The sequence below is a fragment of the Stylophora pistillata genome, chromosome 1, assembly GCF_964205215.1.
Source record: "Stylophora pistillata chromosome 1, jaStyPist1.2, whole genome shotgun sequence".
NCBI lineage: Eukaryota > Metazoa > Cnidaria > Anthozoa > Scleractinia > Pocilloporidae > Stylophora > Stylophora pistillata.
This window is the reverse complement of record NC_142519.1, coordinates 57,594,113-57,616,649: the sequence shown is the minus strand read 5'-3', so window position 1 is coordinate 57,616,649 and position 22,537 is coordinate 57,594,113. Positions and strand designations below refer to the sequence as shown.

The 22,537-nt window shown below is 38.8% G+C and overlaps 1 protein-coding gene and 1 pseudogene across 2 annotated transcripts in view; both read left to right on the top strand.

The window, feature by feature from the left end:
- Positions 1–794: 794 nt before the first annotated feature.
- Positions 795–13,414, top strand: LOC148743289 (uncharacterized). Its single transcript, XM_088725539.1, has 13 exons — positions 795–919; positions 1,004–1,031; positions 2,726–2,904; positions 3,484–3,615; positions 4,288–4,429; positions 4,791–4,914; positions 6,624–6,843; positions 7,354–7,495; positions 8,092–8,718; positions 9,438–10,076; positions 10,758–11,003; positions 11,447–11,824; positions 12,494–13,414. The coding sequence occupies exons 1-13, from the start codon at positions 872–874 to the stop codon at positions 12,778–12,780; spliced, it is 3,192 nt and encodes a 1,063-aa protein (XP_088581665.1). The 5' UTR covers positions 795–871; the 3' UTR covers positions 12,781–13,414.
- Positions 13,415–13,805: 391 nt separating this feature from the next.
- The window catches only part of LOC148743288 (uncharacterized), a 12,527-nt pseudogene continuing 3,795 nt past the window's right edge, over positions 13,806–22,537 (top strand). Inside the window, exons 1-12 of the transcript XR_015988861.1 lie at positions 13,806–13,997; positions 14,109–14,136; positions 15,251–15,423; positions 16,002–16,139; positions 16,483–16,624; positions 17,118–17,267; positions 17,723–17,907; positions 18,421–18,562; positions 19,136–19,765; positions 20,199–20,830; positions 21,029–21,274; positions 21,781–22,161. The product of XR_015988861.1 is annotated as an uncharacterized LOC148743288 (transcript). The remainder of the gene's footprint in view (positions 13,998–14,108; positions 14,137–15,250; positions 15,424–16,001; positions 16,140–16,482; positions 16,625–17,117; positions 17,268–17,722; positions 17,908–18,420; positions 18,563–19,135; positions 19,766–20,198; positions 20,831–21,028; positions 21,275–21,780; positions 22,162–22,537) is intronic.

Here is a 22,537-nt window from a genome sequence, read left to right as displayed (position 1 = left end):
AATTCTGAAGAACTTCTTGCATCGGACTTGATAAAAAAAGTTGTAGTTGGGGCTAGCTCTCATATCAAAACTACACTAGATTTGTGAAATTGCCTGGCGTGGTCTTGAACAATTTCATTTTGGATGGTGAAAAACAGTGAAAAATATGCTAAGTATCTTGCAATGTATGCCGGGGAAACAACCCCTCCCCTGCTGAGAAAGTTCTTTGTATTGCTAACCTTCGAACAGAACCAAAACGTTGCAAAATTTCATGATGAATAATTGGCTGTGTTTCTGTAAAGGATAACATATAAGATTACTGAAAACATTCTTTTATCAGTGTGTTCAGAGTTTTATTTTCCTTTCTTAACATTAAACTCAACGACTTTTTTAAACGCACAGAAAATGCAAATCAACAGATTCCTTTACTGAATGAACTTTCCAGAGAGGATAGATCCCAAACACGGCGAAAGGAAGTCAAATTTTTACAAGCAATCTATCCTGCTGTGTGCGTGCTGCTGTTCGGTTTTGACACCAAACTAATTGTCTTAAAACTAATAAATGCTTAAGTTTCAGTTTTAGTGTGCACGCTAGAGATCATCACGCAAACCTCCAATCATATGATAATTCTTAAAAAGTCAGGTTCGAGGAGACAACTCGACGAAAGCTGCCTTGTGTAAAACTGTCTAATATTGCTTTTTCGTTGCTATGATTTAAATGATAATGCATACGTTTTGACTTAAACCGAAGCAAATCATTTGGCTTGAAGACCGCTTTTACAAAGCGCATTGTCCAACGTTATGATATTTAATTTATCCAGATATAGAGACTTGGAAAAGATCTTAATCCCGAAGGACGCCATTTGTTCGAGCGTTCAAAGCGTCTCAAGAGAATGAAAGAAAATGTTTTTGTGTACATTTTGCTGTTCTGGATCCAAAAGGTTTGTAATCATGCATAGTTATTTCTCTTGCTTTTAAACGATTTCATATTCAGTCAATAACTATACCTTGTTTGTTTACTTAAGGAACATTTCGGAGTTTGGTTCGTTCAAGGTGAGTTTGCGTTTTCATTTTCTTTTACAACTTAATCATGTTATTCAGGGTCAAATTGGAAACAGCATTGCATGAAATACAATGTACGATCGTTTTTCAGACAGAATAACCACAGCAACGATAAAATGTTGACCATGGTGGAAATGGGATACAAATTAAACAAATTCATCGATGAACTGCGCTCTAGATTAATCAAAGAAATTTTGGTATCGAATCACGATTAACGATCTGATGCCAAAGTATCAAGGCAAGGTTTCTCCAAATTTAGACGAACCAGATTTCACTGCGTAAAACAACTGTAGGGGGCACAAAACTCCCATCGGGACACTTCAGGGGCATTTAATATTCCTAGTTTAATCAAAACAATTTGTATGAACTGCGCTCATCGTTTCCCTTGAACAAACGCTAAAAATTATTTTGCCTCCACTTCTCAACCGGGCACACAAAGTGTTGACATCTGGGCGCGTAAGCCGGTCAAGCCACCTTACCGTTGATTTAACACCAAATTGATATGCTCACAAAATTCTTTTACGATTGAAGGAAATGAAATGCACCAAAGCGGGACACGAAAACTCATGAAAACCATCAGGTGGAAAAAACGGGGAACGTGTACCCCCTACCATGTAGACATTTATAGATTATGATAGCATAATTTTTGGCATAATTCGAGCAAACTGGCATAATTTCTGCCAAGTAGCAATGCTAGCATAATTTGCGCATTTTGATAATTATCAGATCGTTTTTGATGCCATTATTTGATAATTTTTTGTCTCTAGTACCAAGCACTTGGTGACCTTAATCGATATTTAAAGTTTTAGTTAAACTAGTAGCAGTTGTAGTTCACTGTGAAGCACTGAGCCCGGGTCTAACCTGAACCACATGTTTATTTGAAATTCATTGTGGATGTGTTGCGTTTCTTTCCTGTAGACGAACGGCTTCTAGTTAAAAAATATATATCTTGGACTTATTTGCATTTTTTCAAAGAGCATAATTTTAAAAAACGGTGGCATAATTTGGAAAAAAGAGCATGATATTAGCATAATTTGGCCAAAAAAAAGCAATGCTACTAGCATAATATGCCACTTTTACTAGCATAATCTATAAATGCCTACTACCATGGCAGTGGAGTCACCCTCGGGGTTTAAGAATTTTCTATGAATGACATGTTATACACAGTTACTGAAAAATATGCGAGTACAGTTCTAAGAAAAATCTAATGAGAACGTACAAAATTTCAGGAAAAAATAAAGGAATAAATAAATAAATAAGTGAATATGTAGATTTAAACGAAGTCTAACAACTTAACACGGCAAAGGCTGCCCGTAGAATGCCTCGCCTAACGAACGACCTTAAATTACAAACCACGAATAATAACTCTCCGCGTTCCGCGCTCCTCGCATCCGCCGCCACTCCTTTGATACGTGCCGGCAAAATATTAATTTATGCTAATTAGCATTATTACAAATTACATTTTACACGAAGTTATTCCAAGTGTACAGCATGGTAACTTCTGTTCAGAAACTTCTGGACACCCACTTGATGGCAGAAGAACCATTAAGTGGTTAATCCTACTGTGGTCGGCTTTGTAAATGAGCGTAGTTAAAAATTCCTAAATCACTTGATTAGTTCGCAGTGTTTTATAATGGCTCAGCATGTTTTTATGGGATTCATTATTGTGCGCCTCTTATTTTCAGGAAGTTGTGATTCACCTCTGGGACTTGGAGACCATTCTATTCCTGGTTTATACATGTCAGCATCTTCCCAGTATAACGCATATTCTGGTTCAGAACATGCCAGACTTAACTTGGTCCGGACCGCTTCTCACGCAGGCGCATGGTGCGTCAAGTACCACTCTCCAGGCGAATGGTTACAGGTAAAATGTACTTTGTTTACAAGTTTTATGATGAATTTACCTTGATGAGCTAAAGAGATATAATTAATTAAAATTAATTAATTAATTAATTATTAATTATTAATTAAATTATTATCAATTGGCTCGTTTAGTAATCTCGGTAAGATCTTGAACAATTTTAGGGTCCGCGATTCCTGTCCGTCATCTCAGTCAGCCTCTTCTTCTACATTCCTATTCCACCTCCTTTAAGTCTTCTCTTCTCTTCTTCTTTCTACGTCTCCTCTTTATGTTATCCTCTTCCCCGTAGCCCTTTTTAATAGCCTATTTTACAGTTGCATGATTGGTTGCCAAGCCTTTGAGCTGGAGTGAGGCTAAGGGTGACCTTGTTGTAGTACAAACGTTGCTGCTTTTTAAATGTAAATTACTCTTTTAATGCTAACTAGATACTGGTCTCTATCACAATAAGGTCACCTTCAGCCTCACTCCAAATCAAAGGCTTGGCAACTAAGTATACAACCGTAACATGGCCCATTTCTTGAACAGACGGACCTTTTCATCTAACACTTTTTTAATCCAAAATTTCCGTAATTTCATCAACAGGTTAATTTAAGAAGGATAATGAAGATTACAGCGATTGCTACACAAGGGAGAGAAGACTATTCTCAGTGGGTTAAATCATACAAAATCTGTTATGGACAATCTCTGAGCGGCTTTTGTGAACCACTTGATCAGGTTATGTCACTGAGGTTAAATGTCGGAAAAAGCTTGAGAGCTAAGTAATGAATATTAAAATTAAAATTGCATATTAGTAAGAGTGAGTTCTAGTGTATTATCCTTAGAATGGCATAATTGAATAAAATCTCGCATTTTGATTGGTCAACGAAGCGAGGTATTTAGCAGGAAATTGCGCGTTGAAAACGAGGCTAAGTGATATTGTTTCGCGTCTCTTGTTTCGCGCTCAGGATATAAACGAATAATGTTATTGGTGTTTTCTTTTTTCTTATTTTCATTTAATTATGCGATTCAAGGAAAATTCGTGCGATATCAGTTTTCGTGTGCAATTTAACACGGAATTCCCTCTTTAGGTAATTAATTTTCCTGATATAATCAGTCATGATACGTTCAGGCATATAAGACTGAAAATCAAACATACAAAAAAGCACTGAGATTGCGTAAACAAACAATCATCAGGGTAGTTTAAATGAACGTAACGGGTCGTTCTTTACTTTTTAAAATTAATGTCTTATAAAAAGCTGTCCGAATTTTCTCATGTTTAGGCATTTTTTTTATGATACCCCCTCAATTGGCATTTTCATGGGTACTACGTGGAAAGTTATAATTTTAGTAGTAAGGTTACATAGGCCTAAATTATAATGTGTCTGTTGGTTGGTTGATCCATGATAGGAATTTGTTGGAAATGTTGACAGAGAAACAGTGGTTACCCATCAGTTTACCACACCCCTCTATGCTCGCTTTGTGCGGCTTATTCCTGTAACATGGTATAACCACGCTTGCTTAAGACTCGAGCTTTACGGCTGCAAGGAAGGTAAGCTAGCGATACAGTTTCTTCCTTTCAAAGCTGCTTCATAACCACGGACCTAAAGCAATGTGAACGTTGACAACTGTGAAAACGTCATTCAGCACAAATGAAAAAACAAATTCTTCTGAAGTTAACCTGCAGAGACGATCAAAACTTGTTTTTATATCAAACGCTTTTCCAATTCCACTGCGAAGCCTTTGTTCCGATAAAATCTCCTCACTGTCACATGGACATTATCTTTTGATCTCTAGAAATTATTGTTAACAACATTTAAGTTATTTAAAGTAACTATATCAACTGAGTCAAAATAAGATCTTGAGTATCTAATTTTGATGTGATACTTATGGCTATATTATCTCGACAATAGGTTTCATTCCACTCTCAGGCCCTGTGTGTATGGAAAGTCTCGGAATGGAAACCAGAAAAATCCCTGATTCCGACATCACGGCATCATCAGTTTATGATTATCGATGCGCGCCCCACTATGCAAGGTTTGAAGAGTTTCGATAAAATAACTGATACATGTATCTTATTAACCAAGCGCGAGGACCTTACTGGGAGAATATCGGCCCGAGGTCTTGACAGTGCGGACCGAGTGCAGCGAGGTCCGTACAAAAAAGACCGAGCGCCGATATTCTTCCAGTACGGTCCCGAGCAAGCTTGGTTAATAAAAGATTTATTATACGACTAAAGTTTAAAGGGACACAAGTGCGGTATCATTCGGGACCATTCGGGACAGTGCCCGGTCCAATACTGAGAGAATATTGACCGCAATAGAGCATTTTGATTGGTTGATTTTAGTTATTGGCCCTCTGACTGCCCGAGTCGTGTAATAAAGTCTAGTATGCCCTGACTGGATCAGTAGTATGTCAGATAGTGCTATGCAACGGGATCTGGTGTGATGTGCAAAATAAAACATGAGAGCATAAAGAAGGAAAGATATAGACGTCTGCACTAGGATTTCCTGCTCAGGATCTGAACCAGAAACCTCCCTCTCCTTTCTCTTTAAATTACCATTATCATCTTATGGCCGGTTTTCACTGTCACACCATCATTTGATCAAAACCATTCAACAGATTGAGTCTAAAATCAAATAGATAAAGGAGATAAACATTCAAACAGTCTCGCAAAGATTCAGGTCTGTGCGATGTTTCGTGTGGGAGATATTCGAAGAAATGTTTTAACAAAAAGTTTTTAGGGCTTTGTACGGAGATGCCATGTTTATGTCTCTCTGAGGGGCACAAATATGGCGGCTGGAGGCCAACAAAACATGCTTCATCGAGTTTGGTTATAAATAGCCGGCAGTTATCTTCTGAGGGCTCATAAACATCTTTGTGAGTACTTTTATATTTTTATACAAGAACTGTTTAGATTGTGAATCTCGGCCGATAAGTAAGTCTTTTTTAACCTGCGTGACAGCATCCTCGGCAGCCACTGATTTTAACATCATGTCACGCAAAAGATTAGAAATTCAACCTTGCTTTATCATAAGGCGAAAAACCTTAAATTTGTAGAAAAGATAAGTCTTCAGCTGCTCTAATAACTAACTAAACTAAAAAATCTCAAATAGATTGACAATTCCTTATCTATCAATTCTGATCACGTCACGTGAAAACCAATGATATTTAGATCACTCAAGTTTACGGAGATCCCACCAGGATCTGCGGATAACCAGTCACGTTTCACAAATTTATCCTATGTGGACAACCTGTGAGGTGATCATTCCTTTCTCACACGAGCATACTATTAACACGTGAGTCGCACGTATCACGAAGTAACTTTTGCTGAATTCAGCATAAGTTCATCCCTAGAGTTTCCTGAGTGCTCGTAAAAGGTATCAGGTTTCCCCCACAGCGTCCAACGGGGTAGATTTCGAATTTGAACCCGTTGGGTACCAAGAGGAGACTTGAAAAATTTTCTGTCGGATTTGGAGTTTTCACGTTTCTGCTTTGCGTAGAAAATGTACTAGTTCTAAAAAGCACGTTTAGACCCATTGCACTGCTTTGATAGTTCTGCTTCCTTGAAGATGTCTCAACCCAGTTTTCCTAATATCCTTACTAAGAGGCAAGATACCTCGAGTCTAAATTCAGCTTTAGAGGAATTAGCCTCCAAATAAGGCTCACAGTCACGTAACTACTACTAGTGCTACTACTTACTAAGGCTCACAGTCTCTTGGGTTGATTTTCTCTTTCTCTTACAGGCTACACCGGCACGTTACGTCCAACAGCGTAGGAGGGTGGTGCGCAAAAGTTATTGATCCAAATCAATGGTTACAAGTGAAATTTGGTCAGCGGGTTGTAATCAGACGTGTGGCAACCCAAGGGAACCAAGGTCATAACCAGTGGGTGACGTCGTATTCCTTGCACTACAGCTCTGAGGGCTTGGTGTTCCATCACTATCAAACGAATACAAATCAAACGGTTGGTTTACTCGATTCTCTCTCAAAATTAGTTTTTGGTGGTTTGCCATTTTTCTGAGAGTGTGTCTGAACCGGCTATGCCTGATACAGTCAATATTTTTTGTCAAGATTTACACAAACTGACACTCGACTCCAGATCGGTACATGGATTTTTTCATGATTCTACATGACAGAATTACAAAGGCTTGGGTGAGCGATGTTACATCACCGCTATGAGTCATCAGCATTTCTTAGCCAACTCCTTTAAAGAAAGAGGCAATTCGTTTTGTCAAAGGTGTCAGCGAAAGTCTAACTCTGTGTTCCCACACGAGAAATCGAAACTTAGAACTTGAAACTTGAAATTTCCAAGGCCAGAGGTTTCCTTTCTGATGGGAGACTAGGATTTTTAATTTTTTGACGCCCGTTACCAGCCAGATACAATTAATTCTTACTTCAATCGAGGACTGAGCTCACTTTTGGAAACTTTCTCATCTTGGTGATCCGCATGTTTCTTAACCTCACCTCCAAATAGGTATTCAGTGGTAACACGGATGAGGGAACTGTGGTGAGCCATGTTTTGAACCCAACAATCACGGCCCGCTATATTCGACTTCATCCTGTCACGTGGCATAATCACATTTCTATAAGGGTGGACTTTTACGGGTGCTTTCCAGGTAAAGAGATACGATTAAACTTTTGTTATATAATCTACCTGCATTCTAGAATAATTTCTACAATCTGATTGGCTAATTTACTCGCTATCTATTCCATGACAGGAAGTAGAGTAATTAGTTGAACAGTGTATGGTTGTAAACAAAACGAAATAAAAACACGAGCCAGTCTTTTTGTTTGAACGAGCGGTAGATCTATATTGAAATGACTAGATCATTCGCCCTCATCAACAATCGAGCAATGTAATTATTGGGCTTATCATGATCTGTATCGTTAATTAGTAAGCAAATAGATGTCTGAGTCAACTGGAACCTGAGATAGGTGCGTATTTTACATTCGATTTTGGAAATGAGGCTAAGAAGTAACCGCTGAGGTGCTTTTCAAATAAAATTTTTTGCGCTCGATTTTTTGAACTGTTGCTCTAAAATCCCGCACCATCCAATTGTGTTCCTAAGGCAGTGACGGCAGAAAAACAAAGCTAAGACATGTCGATGGTAATTTGACAAACAAAGAAACAAATAATGCTGAATAAACTTGGAATTATTCTAGTTATGATTCAATCTTTTATATTAAGCGCGTAATCTGTTTTTCTTTTAAGAGCCTCCAGTTCCACTTGCAGTGTACCCCCTAAACGACGAGTTTGGGACACGAGACCTTAGTTCCAGTCAAAATGAACCAGGCACTCCCCACGATTTACAGTTCACCCCAGGTCCCTTTGGCCGTCCAAATGGCTCGTACTGGTTCTCTGGTAATTCGTCGAGCTACATCGAGTTTCCCAACGATGGAGGATTGGACATGCGATATTCCATGACACTTTTAGTGTGGGTATTCCCAGAAAATGTCGACGGTCCCATCGTTAATTATGGAACCGATAACGATGGTGTTCATATGTGGATTCTCGGCAAGGTATTATTTATCAGATTGGTGGAGAGACTTGGAGTTTTTAAACCAGTGCAAACTACATCTTTAAAGCATTATGCGTGGAATTTTATCGGTTTCTCTTATGACTATGACACAGGCGTTCAGAAAGTTTGGATCGAGGGAAAAGTTTACGATATGGCAAATGTTGGTCACTTTGAACTGCGAACTCAAAATAATATAAGAATGGGAAAGAAGGATGAAGATGTGAGATTTTTTAAAGGGAGAATATCCTGCTTACAAGTGTACAACAAAGCTTTGACGGAAAGAGAAGTACAAGCTGTTAGGGGGCTCTGTTTCAGAAAAGGTTGGTCTTTTTTCAACCACCTTTTGCCGACCTAAACACGGTTCCTAAAATTTAATGTAAAAATATTGCATTTGTATTGAAGTAGATAGTACAAACAGACGATCGAGCGAAGGCATTGAGTTTCCTATGTGATCCAAATTATATTATTGTAATATCTAGACCTTTCTATACTTCATGAATAACCAGAGGGTTGTCAATGGCCAAGACTGAGCCGCAAATTCGAAAATTATCGGACTTCCAGTTAATTAATCTTGAACAAAAGTTCCAATCAACGTGCGAGATGCATATTCCATCTTTCTTGAAAGACTAGAAACCTTGAGACTTATAGTTTGAAAAGGACTTCTTTATAACTTTGAGCATTAATCACAGCTTTATTATCTCTTGTTTGTAATAAAAAGTGTTTTCCTTCTAGTGGGAAAAACTCCTACACGTAGTGTAGCAGATTGCACCAGAAAATCCAGTGGGAAAAGCTCCGACACGTAGTGTAGCAAGTTATACCAGAAAATCTTGAGAATAATTGGCATACAAAAAGGCCTTTCAAGCGTGAAGGGCAAGCTATTTCAGCTAGTCTTTTGAACTTATAATTTTCGTCTGATGACGGTATGTTTCATTTTTCAGCCTTAGGGTGAAATATTTTTAAAGTTAGGTCTTTCAAGGAATTAAAAACTAAATGCTAACGACATAAACCGCGAGACCAATCTTGTCCTTGCTTTTTTCAGTTTCATTGGAACCCGTAGCCTTTTTCCCGTTGAATGGACATTACGAGACAGCAGATATAAGTCACAGCCACAACCCCCCAGGGGAAGCGTCGAATGTTGAATTAGCCCCAGGGCCTGATGGTTGTGAAGGAGGATCCTATAAGTTCAGGGGAATGGAAACAAGCTTTATCACGTTAACAAATACTGGAGGACTCGACACAAGGTATTCATTCACGTTTTTGGTGTGGATCTATCACGAAAAGACGAAAGGTCCTATCTTCTATTATTTCGCATCTGGCTATTTTGGAGTTCAATGCGTGGTCACTGAAAGCGGCTCTTTCTTCGTGAGCCTGCGGAAATCCCCATCAGAAACGTTGAAAGTTCTCACCGGGTCCGCACTTGAACAAAAAACCTGGCATTTCATTGGCTCGTCTTACGATTACTTCAGTGGAGAGTTCATCCTTTGGGTAAATGGGAGCGTTCATAAAAAAACTGTTATTGACTCACCTGTTGAGCTGGCAACACAAGCGAATGTTACCATGGGAGGGATGCCTGGGGAAGCTGGCCGATTCAAAGGCAGAGTTTCATGTTTCCAGCTTTACGACCGAGCATTGACCGAAAGCGAGATTGAAGATGCCAAACAATTATGTTCCACTACAGGTAATGTTTAATCTAGCTTTGGCTTAGTCTACTAACGCGCATTACAGGTGTGTTTTCTTAATAAGGTGCACTGCAATATGACTATTATATTAGGAACATAGGTCCTCAGCTCAAGCTCTAACAACTGATGATTCCGCTTCTACCAGGCTTTCCAAAAATTTCCTCACCGGCACGAAGTTGATATTTAAAGCACTGAAAATCTCGGTCATTCTTTAAGATGGGAAAAATCTTGTAGGAACCCAATGTTCACTACTAGAAGGCGGCTTGGAAGGTAAACCTGAGATACGTTGAACTGCAAACTTCTTTTATTACACGAACAACGATTCACTGAAATTGAAGATATAAGTCCGCTAAACAAAGCGAAGTAACAACCGAATGACAAATAAAAGGAAAGCTAAATATAAACCGATCGATACTTACAAGTTTTTTCGTGCCTTGTGCCGCTAATACAAAAGGAAATCTCGTGCAACAATCATAGCAAAAGCTAAAACTTCGAAAGATAGACCATGTGCTCTCATATCGCGACTGCAAAACATGTTCTAGTGGTACACGTCATAAATGACTCACTGAAACGTCTCGGTCATTACAAATCTTTTTCTTTAAATTCCAACACGTTATTTCCCAATACAATTCTTATTACTTTTATTCATTTCGACATTACTTTCTTTAAATTTCTCTCAGGACGATCAGATGCCAAACAAAGTGTTTACATAGATGAGGCGATGGAATTAGACTGCGGGACTTTGAGAGGGAAAACTGCGCGCTGGAGCAAAGATGGCACTGTAATTCAAGAGAGCGGCGCTGGATATGGCACGAGCCTGCTTATCGGCTCCGTTCAGCCATCTGATGAAGGAACATACACTTGTGAAATAATCAACGAGGCAGGGGATATCCAAGCGTCCTACAACGTCACTTTGACAGTGGAGGGCAAGTCTTTTACTATTTAATACACTACGATACGTGAAACTGAAAATGTCGGAAATGGAGTGAGGAACTGTAAGATTTTTTCGTAAATGATCAAAATAGGCCTTACCATTTTAGATGAGCTAAATTAAAGATTTATCAAGAGTGGGCATCCACCCATCAGTAAAGGCTGATAAAGTAAAGGCTGATAAAGTAAAGGCTGATAAAGTAAAGGTTGATAAAGTAAAGGATCAGTAAAGGCTGATCCATCAGTAAAGTTGGCCAAATAATGACATGTGGGGCTCATGCGAAGCGTTCTCTGACTTAACGCTAGAATATTGTTGTGATAAGCAGGTGAAGCAAAAACAGGAGGATATGAAAAATCTTAAGCTCGGTGCTTCGGTTACAATGAAAATGTTCATTAAGTAATTTGTATCTTAACGGGCTGCATTTTAAATTGATCTTAGATCCAAGTTCCCTTTGCTACGATTTAAAAGCTGAATCGGGAAGCGTATGGAAATCCTGGAGTGTTTGGCCTCCTTTAAATAACAGCCATGCATATTACGAGGGGAAATGGTTCCGGGCAGACAAAGGAGCAGCCATGACAAGTTCATGTATCACGGAAGAAACATGCGGTGTCAAAGCTCCTGGCTGGTTGAACGGTCAAAATCCATCAAGAGAGATAGGGATTATTCATAGTCAAGTCTGTATAAATTTTCGAAACGACTGCTGTTATCATTCACTGCCTGTTCAAATAAAGAAATGTTCGGACTTCTTTGCTTACAAGTTGCGGGAAGTCCATCCGATGATACCTGGACAATATTGTTTCACAACAAACAATTTAGGTTTGTAAAATAAACTCCTTTTTCTTTTTAAAGGAATAGTAACGATTATTCCCAAGAAATAGCCTCATGTAATTCCTGGTAAAATGTTTCATGGAACTCCTCAGGGTAATGCACAAAACGACTCAGACGAATTCCTGGGGGCATCATGGAATTGCTTGGTATATTTCCATAAAATTCCATGGAAATTTAAGGAGTGAGGACCACTTCAATTAATTTCATGTAAGAACGTGAGCGTTCTCTTGAATCAAGTAGATGGATAAAGCTTTATTCAGATAGACACTGTTGTTTTCGGAAATTCATGGTACTCCATTGAGGTCTATTAAAATTGCGAAGTGAGCTCCATTTCTTTTAAAAGGGACATGAGGATCCAAGTGTGATTAAAACGTCAACGGTTTGCGCGAAAGTTACCTCATTAAGACGGACCTCTGTTGCACAGGAACGGTCAGGCTATCTAGCGCGTTCGCCTAGATGTAAATAGCTGATATACCCTTTTTATATTAAATATTTTAGATATATAATCACAATTAATTATTAGTAATCGGTGAGTTTGTCAGTTACCGGCTTAGCACAGTACTTCGGACTGTCAGATCTAGAGATACGCCAAACTGCGTTGGGTGTCAGTTAGAAATTATCACCATTTGCATTTGCATTTTTTCCCTTATCTTTCAGATTTTGCCGACCGAATCAACAACGTCATGTTTACTTCTTCTGGGGCAGACCGTTTGTTGAAAGGTCACAAGATCACCACTGTGGAGTCAGTGGGCAGCTCTTTACAGTGCATGAGGGACTGCAGAAACGCCGTGAACGGTCATTGTAAGTCCTTCAACTACGGGAAGCTAACAAGAGAATGTCAGCTGAATAACGGGACAGCACAGCAAGAAAGAGATGACATGATGGTGAAAGTTGGATACAACCACTACGATATCGCTATAACTGACATGATAATATTGCCATAAAGATGTAATAAAACCGCCTTGGTTCGTGCAAGTTTGAGCTTGAAGTTTTTTCAAAGATACCCGACCATATGTCAAAAGCCGTTCTGAATACAAAACCTCGTTTTCACATCAGAAAGATCCTTTAGATAATGTTGGACTCCCTATATAACATACTTAACGACTGCACATAGCTACGTTTTGTAACATCAGGTTATAAGTATTCGTCTTCCTAAAGGAACATGGCGTCTATATCGCAAAAGAAGTTGCGCACATTGGTGCATTACTGAATAAAAAAGCGCGTGTAGAATAGAGATTCTGGTCTCAACTAAACACTTTATCTGTGTTGGGGAAGAATTCATTTCAAGATGAACCTCTGATAAATCAGCACAGTTTGAATCTGTACAAGTAGTCCTTTAGTTTTTACTGAAAGGCGAGAGAGAATTTGGGTTACAATATGATAAGATTGATGAAAGATTGTGGTTTCTTCTTCTGACCAGGAAATTTTTTTTCATTTCGTAAAATTCCATAATGTTCAATGAATTATATTATCCAAGAAATAAAGTGTCTGCTGACCCATCTAAACTTAGATTTCCTGTCTCAAATAAAAGATCTTTAAACTTAGATTTCCTGTCTCAAATAAAAGATCTTTAAAAGAGTCTGTGCCAATTTTCCTATCTTGTTTCTTAATTAATTAATTTATAATTATTATCATTTTTATTATTATTATTACTATTATTATTATTATTATTATTATTATTATTTAAATTTATTTATTCTTCTTTTTAGGGAGGTGGGGGGTGATTAACAACAAAGAACCGACTTGGAGAGAAAGCCTAACCTAGACCTTTGTTTTGAGGCCGTCGTGGAAAATGAATTGTTTGATCAGCGGCCAGTGTGAGGATGAAACTTTTAGGAATTCGATTTGTCTCAGTTCATTTCATAGCCATGTTAAACCCACCATGAATAATTTATGAAGCCTCTCCAGGAGCCATTAAACAAGTTCGTTATCTTAAGCTGCGTGACGTACATTAGTTACAATATTTTTGGAAAAAAAATTATCAACAATTGTCGCCACCGAAGGTTGCGATTAGCTGGGTTCGATGCATAATTGAAGTGTTTTTTTAGAGTAAAAAAAGAGAAGTTTTGTACTAGATGATGCGGCTGTTGGATCCATCAATCCCTTTGGGAGAATGAAACAAAGTTCCTTGATACGTATCATTGTCTTCTCTTTTCTGAGGGTTTGTAACAACGTACCGTTTTCGCAGTTTCGACATGTGGTTTGGTTAAGTAGTTGAACCGTTCATTGAAACTACGGAATTTTTTTGTTTTGGTAATCTTGGTAAATTTAGGAATATTCCGCCGTTTGGGGTGCACAAGGTGAGTTTAAGATAATTCGACACAACAGTTATATTACAAGTTTTATACATTAGCCATGAACGAGATATCATTCGAGGAAATACATGGTTTAGTAGTTTAGAATTTTCAGGAAAAAGTAAATTCGACGGAATCATGCAAACAGCAAGAGGTGGAACACTGTGTAAAGAAATGATTGTATTGTGGGAAACCAGGACTAATGCTCATCAGTGAGAAATTCGCTGTATTATGTAAGCAAAATAACACTGTTAGATATCTCAATTATTGGCGCTTTCCTTAATTTAGTTAGCTTTGGTATCATTTTGTTCAAGTGTTACAACTTATGGCAGCAATAGCATACAAACACCTCTTAGGTATTACCATCAACTATAATGGTTTTATGGTTTATATTATCAAGTACTCAGTGAGATACCTAGTCGTGCTTTTGACTGAATACATCCTCTGAGATATTTTCCGATTTGCTCACAGTACTGTGTATATGTTAGGTTTCAGTCTTAGCAAGTAAGATATAATCTATGGTACTTGGTTGTTGGTTTTACATGGGTCTTGAACATTAAGTTCTAGTTCTTAGGCCTTATTTTGGTCTTTTTGTTATTTTGAAAATGGCTTTGTCATTGTCTTAATGCCAAATCAAGGTTAATTATCTATGAAACTCTCAGGCTTGAGGAAAGGATTGAAACAAACTTTGAATTTATCCTAGGCCTAACAATGATTCAGTAATGTCAATAGAAAATAATAATGTGAAACGGGGTTCCGAAACATTTTCGTCAGTGTATGCATTCTGTAGTGGACAAGGGCTTGTGAAATACGTACTCCACAATCTTTATTTTTATTTCTTATCATTCCCGATCAAGTGTACAGAGCTGGTTGGTGTTTCCGTGTTGTATCACTTAGGGAATTTTTTTCTTCTCCATCCTAAACCGTTATCGATGATGATGGACGCTAATTCTTTCAACTTATATTATCTTAGTGAACTGTAATATTGCGTGGTTTCTTGCGTGGAGGATGTTATTTACTAACGCGTCACTGAAAACCACTCCGATTTTCATGACGTGGTCCTTCTAGAGAGCTCATTATGACTGAATTATTTATGATATTCACGTTGGCGTATTTTTAGGGCGATGCAATTTACCTTTGGGACTAGAGGACAAATCCATTCCAGATACTGACTTAACAGCGTCTTCAGCACATAGTATTTACCATGGGCCTAAGCGCGCCCGGCTGAACACTGATGAGAGTGGTTCATATAAGGGAGCATGGAGTTCCCTTTACCGTTATCGAGGAGAATGGATACAGGTGAACAAATTCGAAACGTATTGTAGCTTTTCAATAATATTTTATCACATCAAATTGCCTAAAGCTTCTAAGGCCATTGGGGAAGACAAATCTCAGTGGAGTTCTAGACCCTAGTTCTTTCGGCAGGTTCTAAACTTACTTTGCATCAAAGATATATAATAAAATGTCTCCCTAGTTAGAACTTACCTTTAGGTACCTTGTGTTGCATTTAAGATCTACAAAACTAAATACAGCACATACAAGAGATCAGCTACATTGGTCTCTTGTTATAAAAAAGCTGAGAATAAGCTTTTTTACCAAAGTGGGCGAGTATAAAATTTCTTCGCTCACTCTTGAATGAGCCTACGCCCTTAAGATCGTTGTAAATTTGTTTTGTTCGTTCTAGCACTGATACCTTTGGATAATCCTAGGTTACTTCAGCAGCAACCTGTTTCTGAACTTTGCTCTCTATCTCGTGATTATGATAGCATTCTTCTACTTAAAGTGCCATCTTTATGTGCTTAAGGTTTCTTAAATTTAACCCTCAAATACTTAAGATAGGCAATTCTCATTACGATATGATGCAATAACACCAACAAATAAACTTGACAACAGTTACCAAGATCACCTCAATCGCAACGCAAGGGAGACAGGATTCATATCAATGGGTCACCTCGTACAGGATATGTCATGGTCAAAAACTGGACGGATTTTGCGAACCTCTTAATCAGGTGGGATAATCGACGGGTTATGAAATCTCCTACTTCAATGCGACCGCAGGATCTTTCCTTTATTAAGCTGTACGGTTAATTTAAAGCAGACATATTGCCTTTCTACAAAGTTCTTTCACTGACGTAGTTCTGCTAAAGGATATAGACTCATAGCATGTATACCGAGTTATCTTAGTGAATTTGTTGTAAACTGTAGCTCTAATAGCTTACGTTACTGTAATAGTTATAAGGAGTTCTACGGCTACTTCTCTATTCTGATTTTCAGAAGCCATTCTTCCGCATTTTTATTTATGTAATTTGGGATTTGAAGTTTTTGGCAAGTTGCTGTTAATTTCATTCGTAGGACTTTGTTGGAAACAATGATAGGTCCTCCCTGGTTACCCATCAGTTTACCAAGCCTCTCTACGCTAGTTTCGTGAGGATCATCGTTCAAGGGCGGTACAATCACCCATCTATAAGACTCGAACTTTATGGCTGTAGGGAAGGTGAATAAATGTTTTTTTAATTTTCTAGCTTATTCGGAGTATTCCTCCTTTCTCTTAAACGCGATGTTTATTCAATACAAGGTTACCCCAGGCTTTTTAACTTTTCCGGTTTTCATTTTTAAATTCACAGACTAATTCAACGAGATAATATCAGAGATTTTTAAAAAATTATTTATATACAAGAATATACTGTATACATTTCAGTCAAGTGCGATTGTCCGCTTGCGGCTTTTTGCACTAACAAAGCACAGGCACAAGAAGAACAACTTTATTCTGAAACGAAGGAAGATGAAATTCAATCTGTTACTTTCTTTGAATAGGAACCATCAATTCCTTCAAAACTGCACAGCTGAACGGCAGATCGGGAGTAAAAAGGGAAGGTCTCTGGCTTGTTACTAATACACCCACGCCAGAGCTGCGGTTTTGAAATGCCTCTGTTTTGCTCACTCAGTTTTTACTATTAGTATTTTTCTTAATTTTGTTTTATAAACAGGTTTCGTCCCCCTTCCAGGCCCTGTTTGCATGGAAAGTCTCGGAATGGAAACCAGAAAAATTCCAGACTCCGATATTACAGCTTCCACCGAGTCAAATGTTTATTACGCTGCACGTCGAGCAAGGCTTGTGACGTTTCACTGTATCAAATGCATTACAATTTTAAAAATATTTCAATCTGTTGATGCCCGCAGAAGCAGAAGATTTGGCAACAGCTATATTCACATCTTTTAAGCGCATCGCGAATAACCCAAGACTGGGCTAGGCGCCTTAAACCAGGGCACGTCCTCCGCATTTCATTTCGGATCATTTCCTGTTTATAATATCTTGGGAAAATCTTGAGATAACCGAGACAAAAGTCATAAATTCGACCCTAGGAGACAGCTATACTTCCCACCTCCACCCATGCCTGACGGAGGAGCCTCGTTTTGGTCCAAAACATACAAGCTAAACGTGAGGTAGTCCTTAAAAAAGAGACTTTCAGACTTAAAAGAAAGAAAAAGATTAGGAGATAGTACAATCGAAATAAGTAGGGTGGAGGGGTAGGTGAAATTCTGTTTATTAAACCTAGATTGGAAATGCGCCCTCAGTCTGGTATGAATGGAGGTTGGGTGTCGAGAACTACCAATCAGCTTCAATGGTTACAAGTGAAATTTGGTCAGCTAGTCGAGATCAGACGTATAGCCACCCAAGGAAGACATAGATTTAATCAATGGGTGAAAAGCTGCAGCCTGAGATTCAGCATGGATGGTGTACTGTTCATTCAGTATGAAACGAATAAAAATCAAACGGTTTGATTCTTTCATTGTGATTTATCGCATGAACCCTACCTTGCTTAATTCAAGTTCTGCTATTTGATTTGTGCCTTCTACACTGCTTAAGGTTTATATCATCACTAATTTAACTAACTAGGACAATTTAGTAGACGGTTTGAGTAAGCCACTCATCATTTTAAAAGGGAAAAATGGAGAAACCTGTTGGGGAAGAAGACAATTTTCCTCAGTTTGATTTAAGACTGTACGGTTCAACATCTGCCGACCTTAAGAACATGCAAGAGGTAAACAGTGGTTCCTTTCTCTTTGAGGGATTTACCTGCTACAAGTTTTCACCAAAAAAGGGATGCGTAGTTGTGAAATATTGACTGCACGCCTTCATCGAGAGGGAAAAGTGTTGCCAAAAACATTGCTTTGCTTTAAGAAAACGATTTTGATAGGGCGTGTTGATCCTCCTTTGCAATAATGTGTTTTTATTTTGGCGGGTTCTAAGTCATTATCAGTAATTCTTGCATCTTCCACATTTAACAGGTTTTTAGTGGCAATTCTGATCGATATACTGTTGTCAGCCACGTTTTAAACCCACCAATCACAGCTCGTTATATTCGTGCTCATCCAGTGACGTGGTATAGCCGCATTGCAATGAGGGTGGACTTCTACGGGTGCATTCCAGGTAAGGAATAGTTATGCCTTGGGTCCATCGCATCTCAGTCTACAAAAAGATGTTCTCAGAAGCTCATTATTGTTGTTGACATCTCCGCGCCAGAAATTAATTGAATAGATATAAAATGCCTAGCTGCAGTTACGTTTATTGTTAATACGCATCTCAGTAAGCTTGACTGGAATTGTGAATTGTAGACCTGTATGACAACATCCCCATATGATCCCCTAAAATTCCTCTGACCCCCCCCCCCCCCCCCCCCACAGAAAACTCATGGCATGACTTGGCTTGCAGAAAGACTTATACTGTGTCTGTTCACTGGGCAATCTATCGAACGCAGAGTTGTCGGATTCAGCAAAGGAAACATCTATTTCAAAATTGAAGCTTTTTGGCAAGGCTACCTATTTTAAGTTTTCTTATTTCTAGCCCTTCATAGTTACAATCGTAAAACCTTTCGGGCAGCCATTTCTAGCCTACAGATAATGAGATGATCTAATTCCAGAAACATGAATACGAAAGCTCAGCTCAGTTAAGTTCAGTCTCTATCTATATTTGTTACCGATAATTTCGTTGTCTTTTTTCTAGATGCTCTAGTTCCAGTTGCTGTATACCCTTTGAACGGCGAGTTTGGCACGAGAGACTTAGGTCCCCATCAAAATTCACCGGGCATTTCCTATAATATACAACTTGCTCCCGGCCCCTTTGGGCAGCCAAGTGGCTCTATCCTGTTCTCTGGCACTCCCTTTAGCTATATAGAGTTTCCCAACAACGGAGGATTGGATGTAAGGTATTCCTTAACAATTCTATTCTGGGTGTTTCCAGAAAATGTCGACGGTCCCATGATCAGTTTCGGAACTGACCATTACAATGTTAATTTTTGGATTGCTAATGGTGGAACTTGGTCCAGATTAATGGCAAGACATGGAGGAGGTTCTGGAGTAGCACCACGAAATTCTCTGAACCACTATTCGTGGAATTATATTGGATTTTCTTATGATTATGACACAGGCGTTCAGAAAGTTTGGAAGGATGGAAAAGTCTGTAACGCAGCAAGCGTTGGTCAGTTTGAGCTAAAAACTCAAGATGCTATTAGAATGGGAGTGAAGGATGGAGATGAAAGATTTCTTAAAGGAAGAATATCTTGCTTTCAAGTGTACGACAGGGTTTTGACTGAGAGAGAAGTACAAGCTGCAAGAGGACTCTGTTTTAAAAAAGGTTGGTGAACCCCGTGGAATGGCAGGCTGAAAACGTTACACTATAAATTTCTCTGGTAACTGCCAGATGCAGGAAATCTCTTACTAGACCTAAAAACTTTTCATATCAATGTGAAAGGGATTATTTGCACTTTGACATTACAAATAAGTGCCCTTAACTTGAGATATTTCTAGTTATATATCGTTTCCGTTGGTAATATTAGAGATTCGACAATCTTTTCATCGCAGGATGCTTTTACACTCCCTTCTAGTGGATAAGTCCATCTGAATTTTTTACTCATTTTTAAGTACAAATAATACTTATGCATCATCCAATATATGGATTTTGCAAATTTGATTAAGTATCTTTTCTTCTATGGCGCATCTTGTCGAACATATTTACTTAAATACTTTAGTGCCTCATGGAATCTTTTTTTTTACTAATTTTCTATTAGTTCCGTTGGGTCCCGTGGCCCTTTTCCCCTTGAATGGACAATACGAGACAACAGACATCAGTCACAACCACAACCTCCCAGGGAAGGTCTCGAACGTTGAGTTAGCTCCAGGGCCGGGAGGTAATATTGGAGGCTCGTATCAGTTCTGGGGAAACTTGACCAGCTTCATAAAATTCCCAAACCTTGGAGGACTGGACACGAGGTACTCGATGACTCTCTTGGCTTGGCTCTATCACGAACAGACGAGAGGTCCGATCTTCAACTACTTTTCACCTGGCTATTATGGAGTTCGTTTTATGGTCAGTGGGTAGGGCTATTTTTTCGTTGAGTTACGCACATCAGAGAACACAACACTGAAATCTCTCGTAGGATCAGTCGTTCAAGAGAAAACGTGGCATTTCGTTGCGTCTTCTTATAATTACGTCAACGGAGAGTTCACAATTTGGCTCAATGGAAGTGTCGATAACAGAGCCGTCGTTGACACACCTGTTGAGCTGGCGACCCAAGAGAGTGCCTTTATGGGTGCAGCATCAAATTCCTATTTCAAAGGAAGAATTCATGTCTCCAGTTTTATGACAGAGTTTTAAGTGAGTTCGAGATACAAGATGCAAAACAATTGTGTTCTGCAACAGGTGGGAAAATTGTTCGCTATCTGTCACACTTATTGGGTTTTCATCCTCTCTATGCATTTTGACCTCAGCGTAAAGAGTTTTATGTTGTGGACGAAATTGCCCTTCTCTTTTGGTGAAGATAACGATTCACTTTGCTAGGCATGTATCAGGTATAAAGACATCCACGGTTTAGTGCGTTTTATTCTTTTAATGCCTTAGGACGATCAAATCGTAATGAAACAGTCTACACGGGAGAAGCAGTAGAGTTAAAATGTGATGCGTTGAGCGGTAAAACTGTGCAATGGAGTAAAGATGGCGCTGTACTTCAATCAAGAACCGCTGGCTATGGAACTGGCTTGCTCATTGGCTATGTTGAGTATTCTGATGAGGGGATGTACACATGTAAAGTAATTAACAAAGCAGGACGAATCGATGCTTCTTATTATGTCACACTGAGGGTGGAAGGTCAGTATTTACTCACTGATGAATTTTTTACCTTATTTGCACTCAAACAAATAATATTTCGAAAAGGGACAGGAAATTAGCTAAAATGGACTATAGCATGTTGGGAAACTTTAGAGTAGATAACGAGCTAGTTACTTATTCTAACAAGAAGGAAACGCGGTGGTGTCGTTAAGGCGTAGCTTGGCGCTGGACTTCAAAGCAACGAATAACTACGATTTTTGTACTACGTTGATGGCAATTACACTCCTTTGTCTAAGAGCATTCATGAACATCGTCTAACTATTTACGTGAGACTTGTTATTCGTAGCGATGGAGTGGCATCCTGATCCAAGGGAAAGAACCCTTAGTCTCTTGATGACAACCACAGAATGCGGTAGGAAGCTGGTAATTAGCTCTACAAAGTGCCAATACATACTTAACCTTTCCCCCTTTGGTTAGATAAAGAATGATGAACACAGCTGTCGCGTTTTTTTTTGTTTTTGTTTTCATGAAATAACATTTTTCAGATCCGAGTTTCCTTTGCTCTGAGTTCAAATGCCATAAGCCTGACAGCGCGTGGATGCCCTGGAATGTTTTGCCAACTTTAAATCACAGCCGCACATTTTACGAGGGAAAATGGTTCCGGGCAGACGAAGGTACAGCTATGACAAGCTCGTGCATCTCGGAAGAAACTTGTGGTGTGAAGGCTCCTGGCTGGTTGAACGGTCAACATCCGTCGCGTGAGACTGGGATCGTTCATCGTCAAACTTGTTTCAAATTTCTCAAAAATTGTTGTTATCATTCATTGCCTGTTCAAATAAAGAAATGTTCAAAATTTTTTGTTTACAAGCTACGGGAGGTTCATCCAATGATACCTGGACAATACTGCTTCACTTCAAGCAACCGAGGTAAAACTAAAAGCTCCATTAGGATAAATTCAAGGGTAAAATCTAAGTAATTGAATTGAGAGAGAAGTATACTTTAGGAACCATCTAATTATTGTCTCCGTCAGATAATAGTTTGAAGAAATTATGGTGCTGACTAAATTCTGCGATCATAAAGAGTGACCTAACTTTTCGAAATCGTATCGTTTCTGTGACATAGAGAACTCCTACTACCTTTTTCTTGCATCTCAGATCTTGGCGATATGTTTGAACAAGAGGCCATTTTCGATATATCAGAATTCAAACTTGGCTCCGAGGCTTAGGAAAAAAAAACTACATGAGGTCGAGGGATAAATCAATATTTTCTTTTGTTTTATTCCCCCAAGCCTCGAGCCAAGTT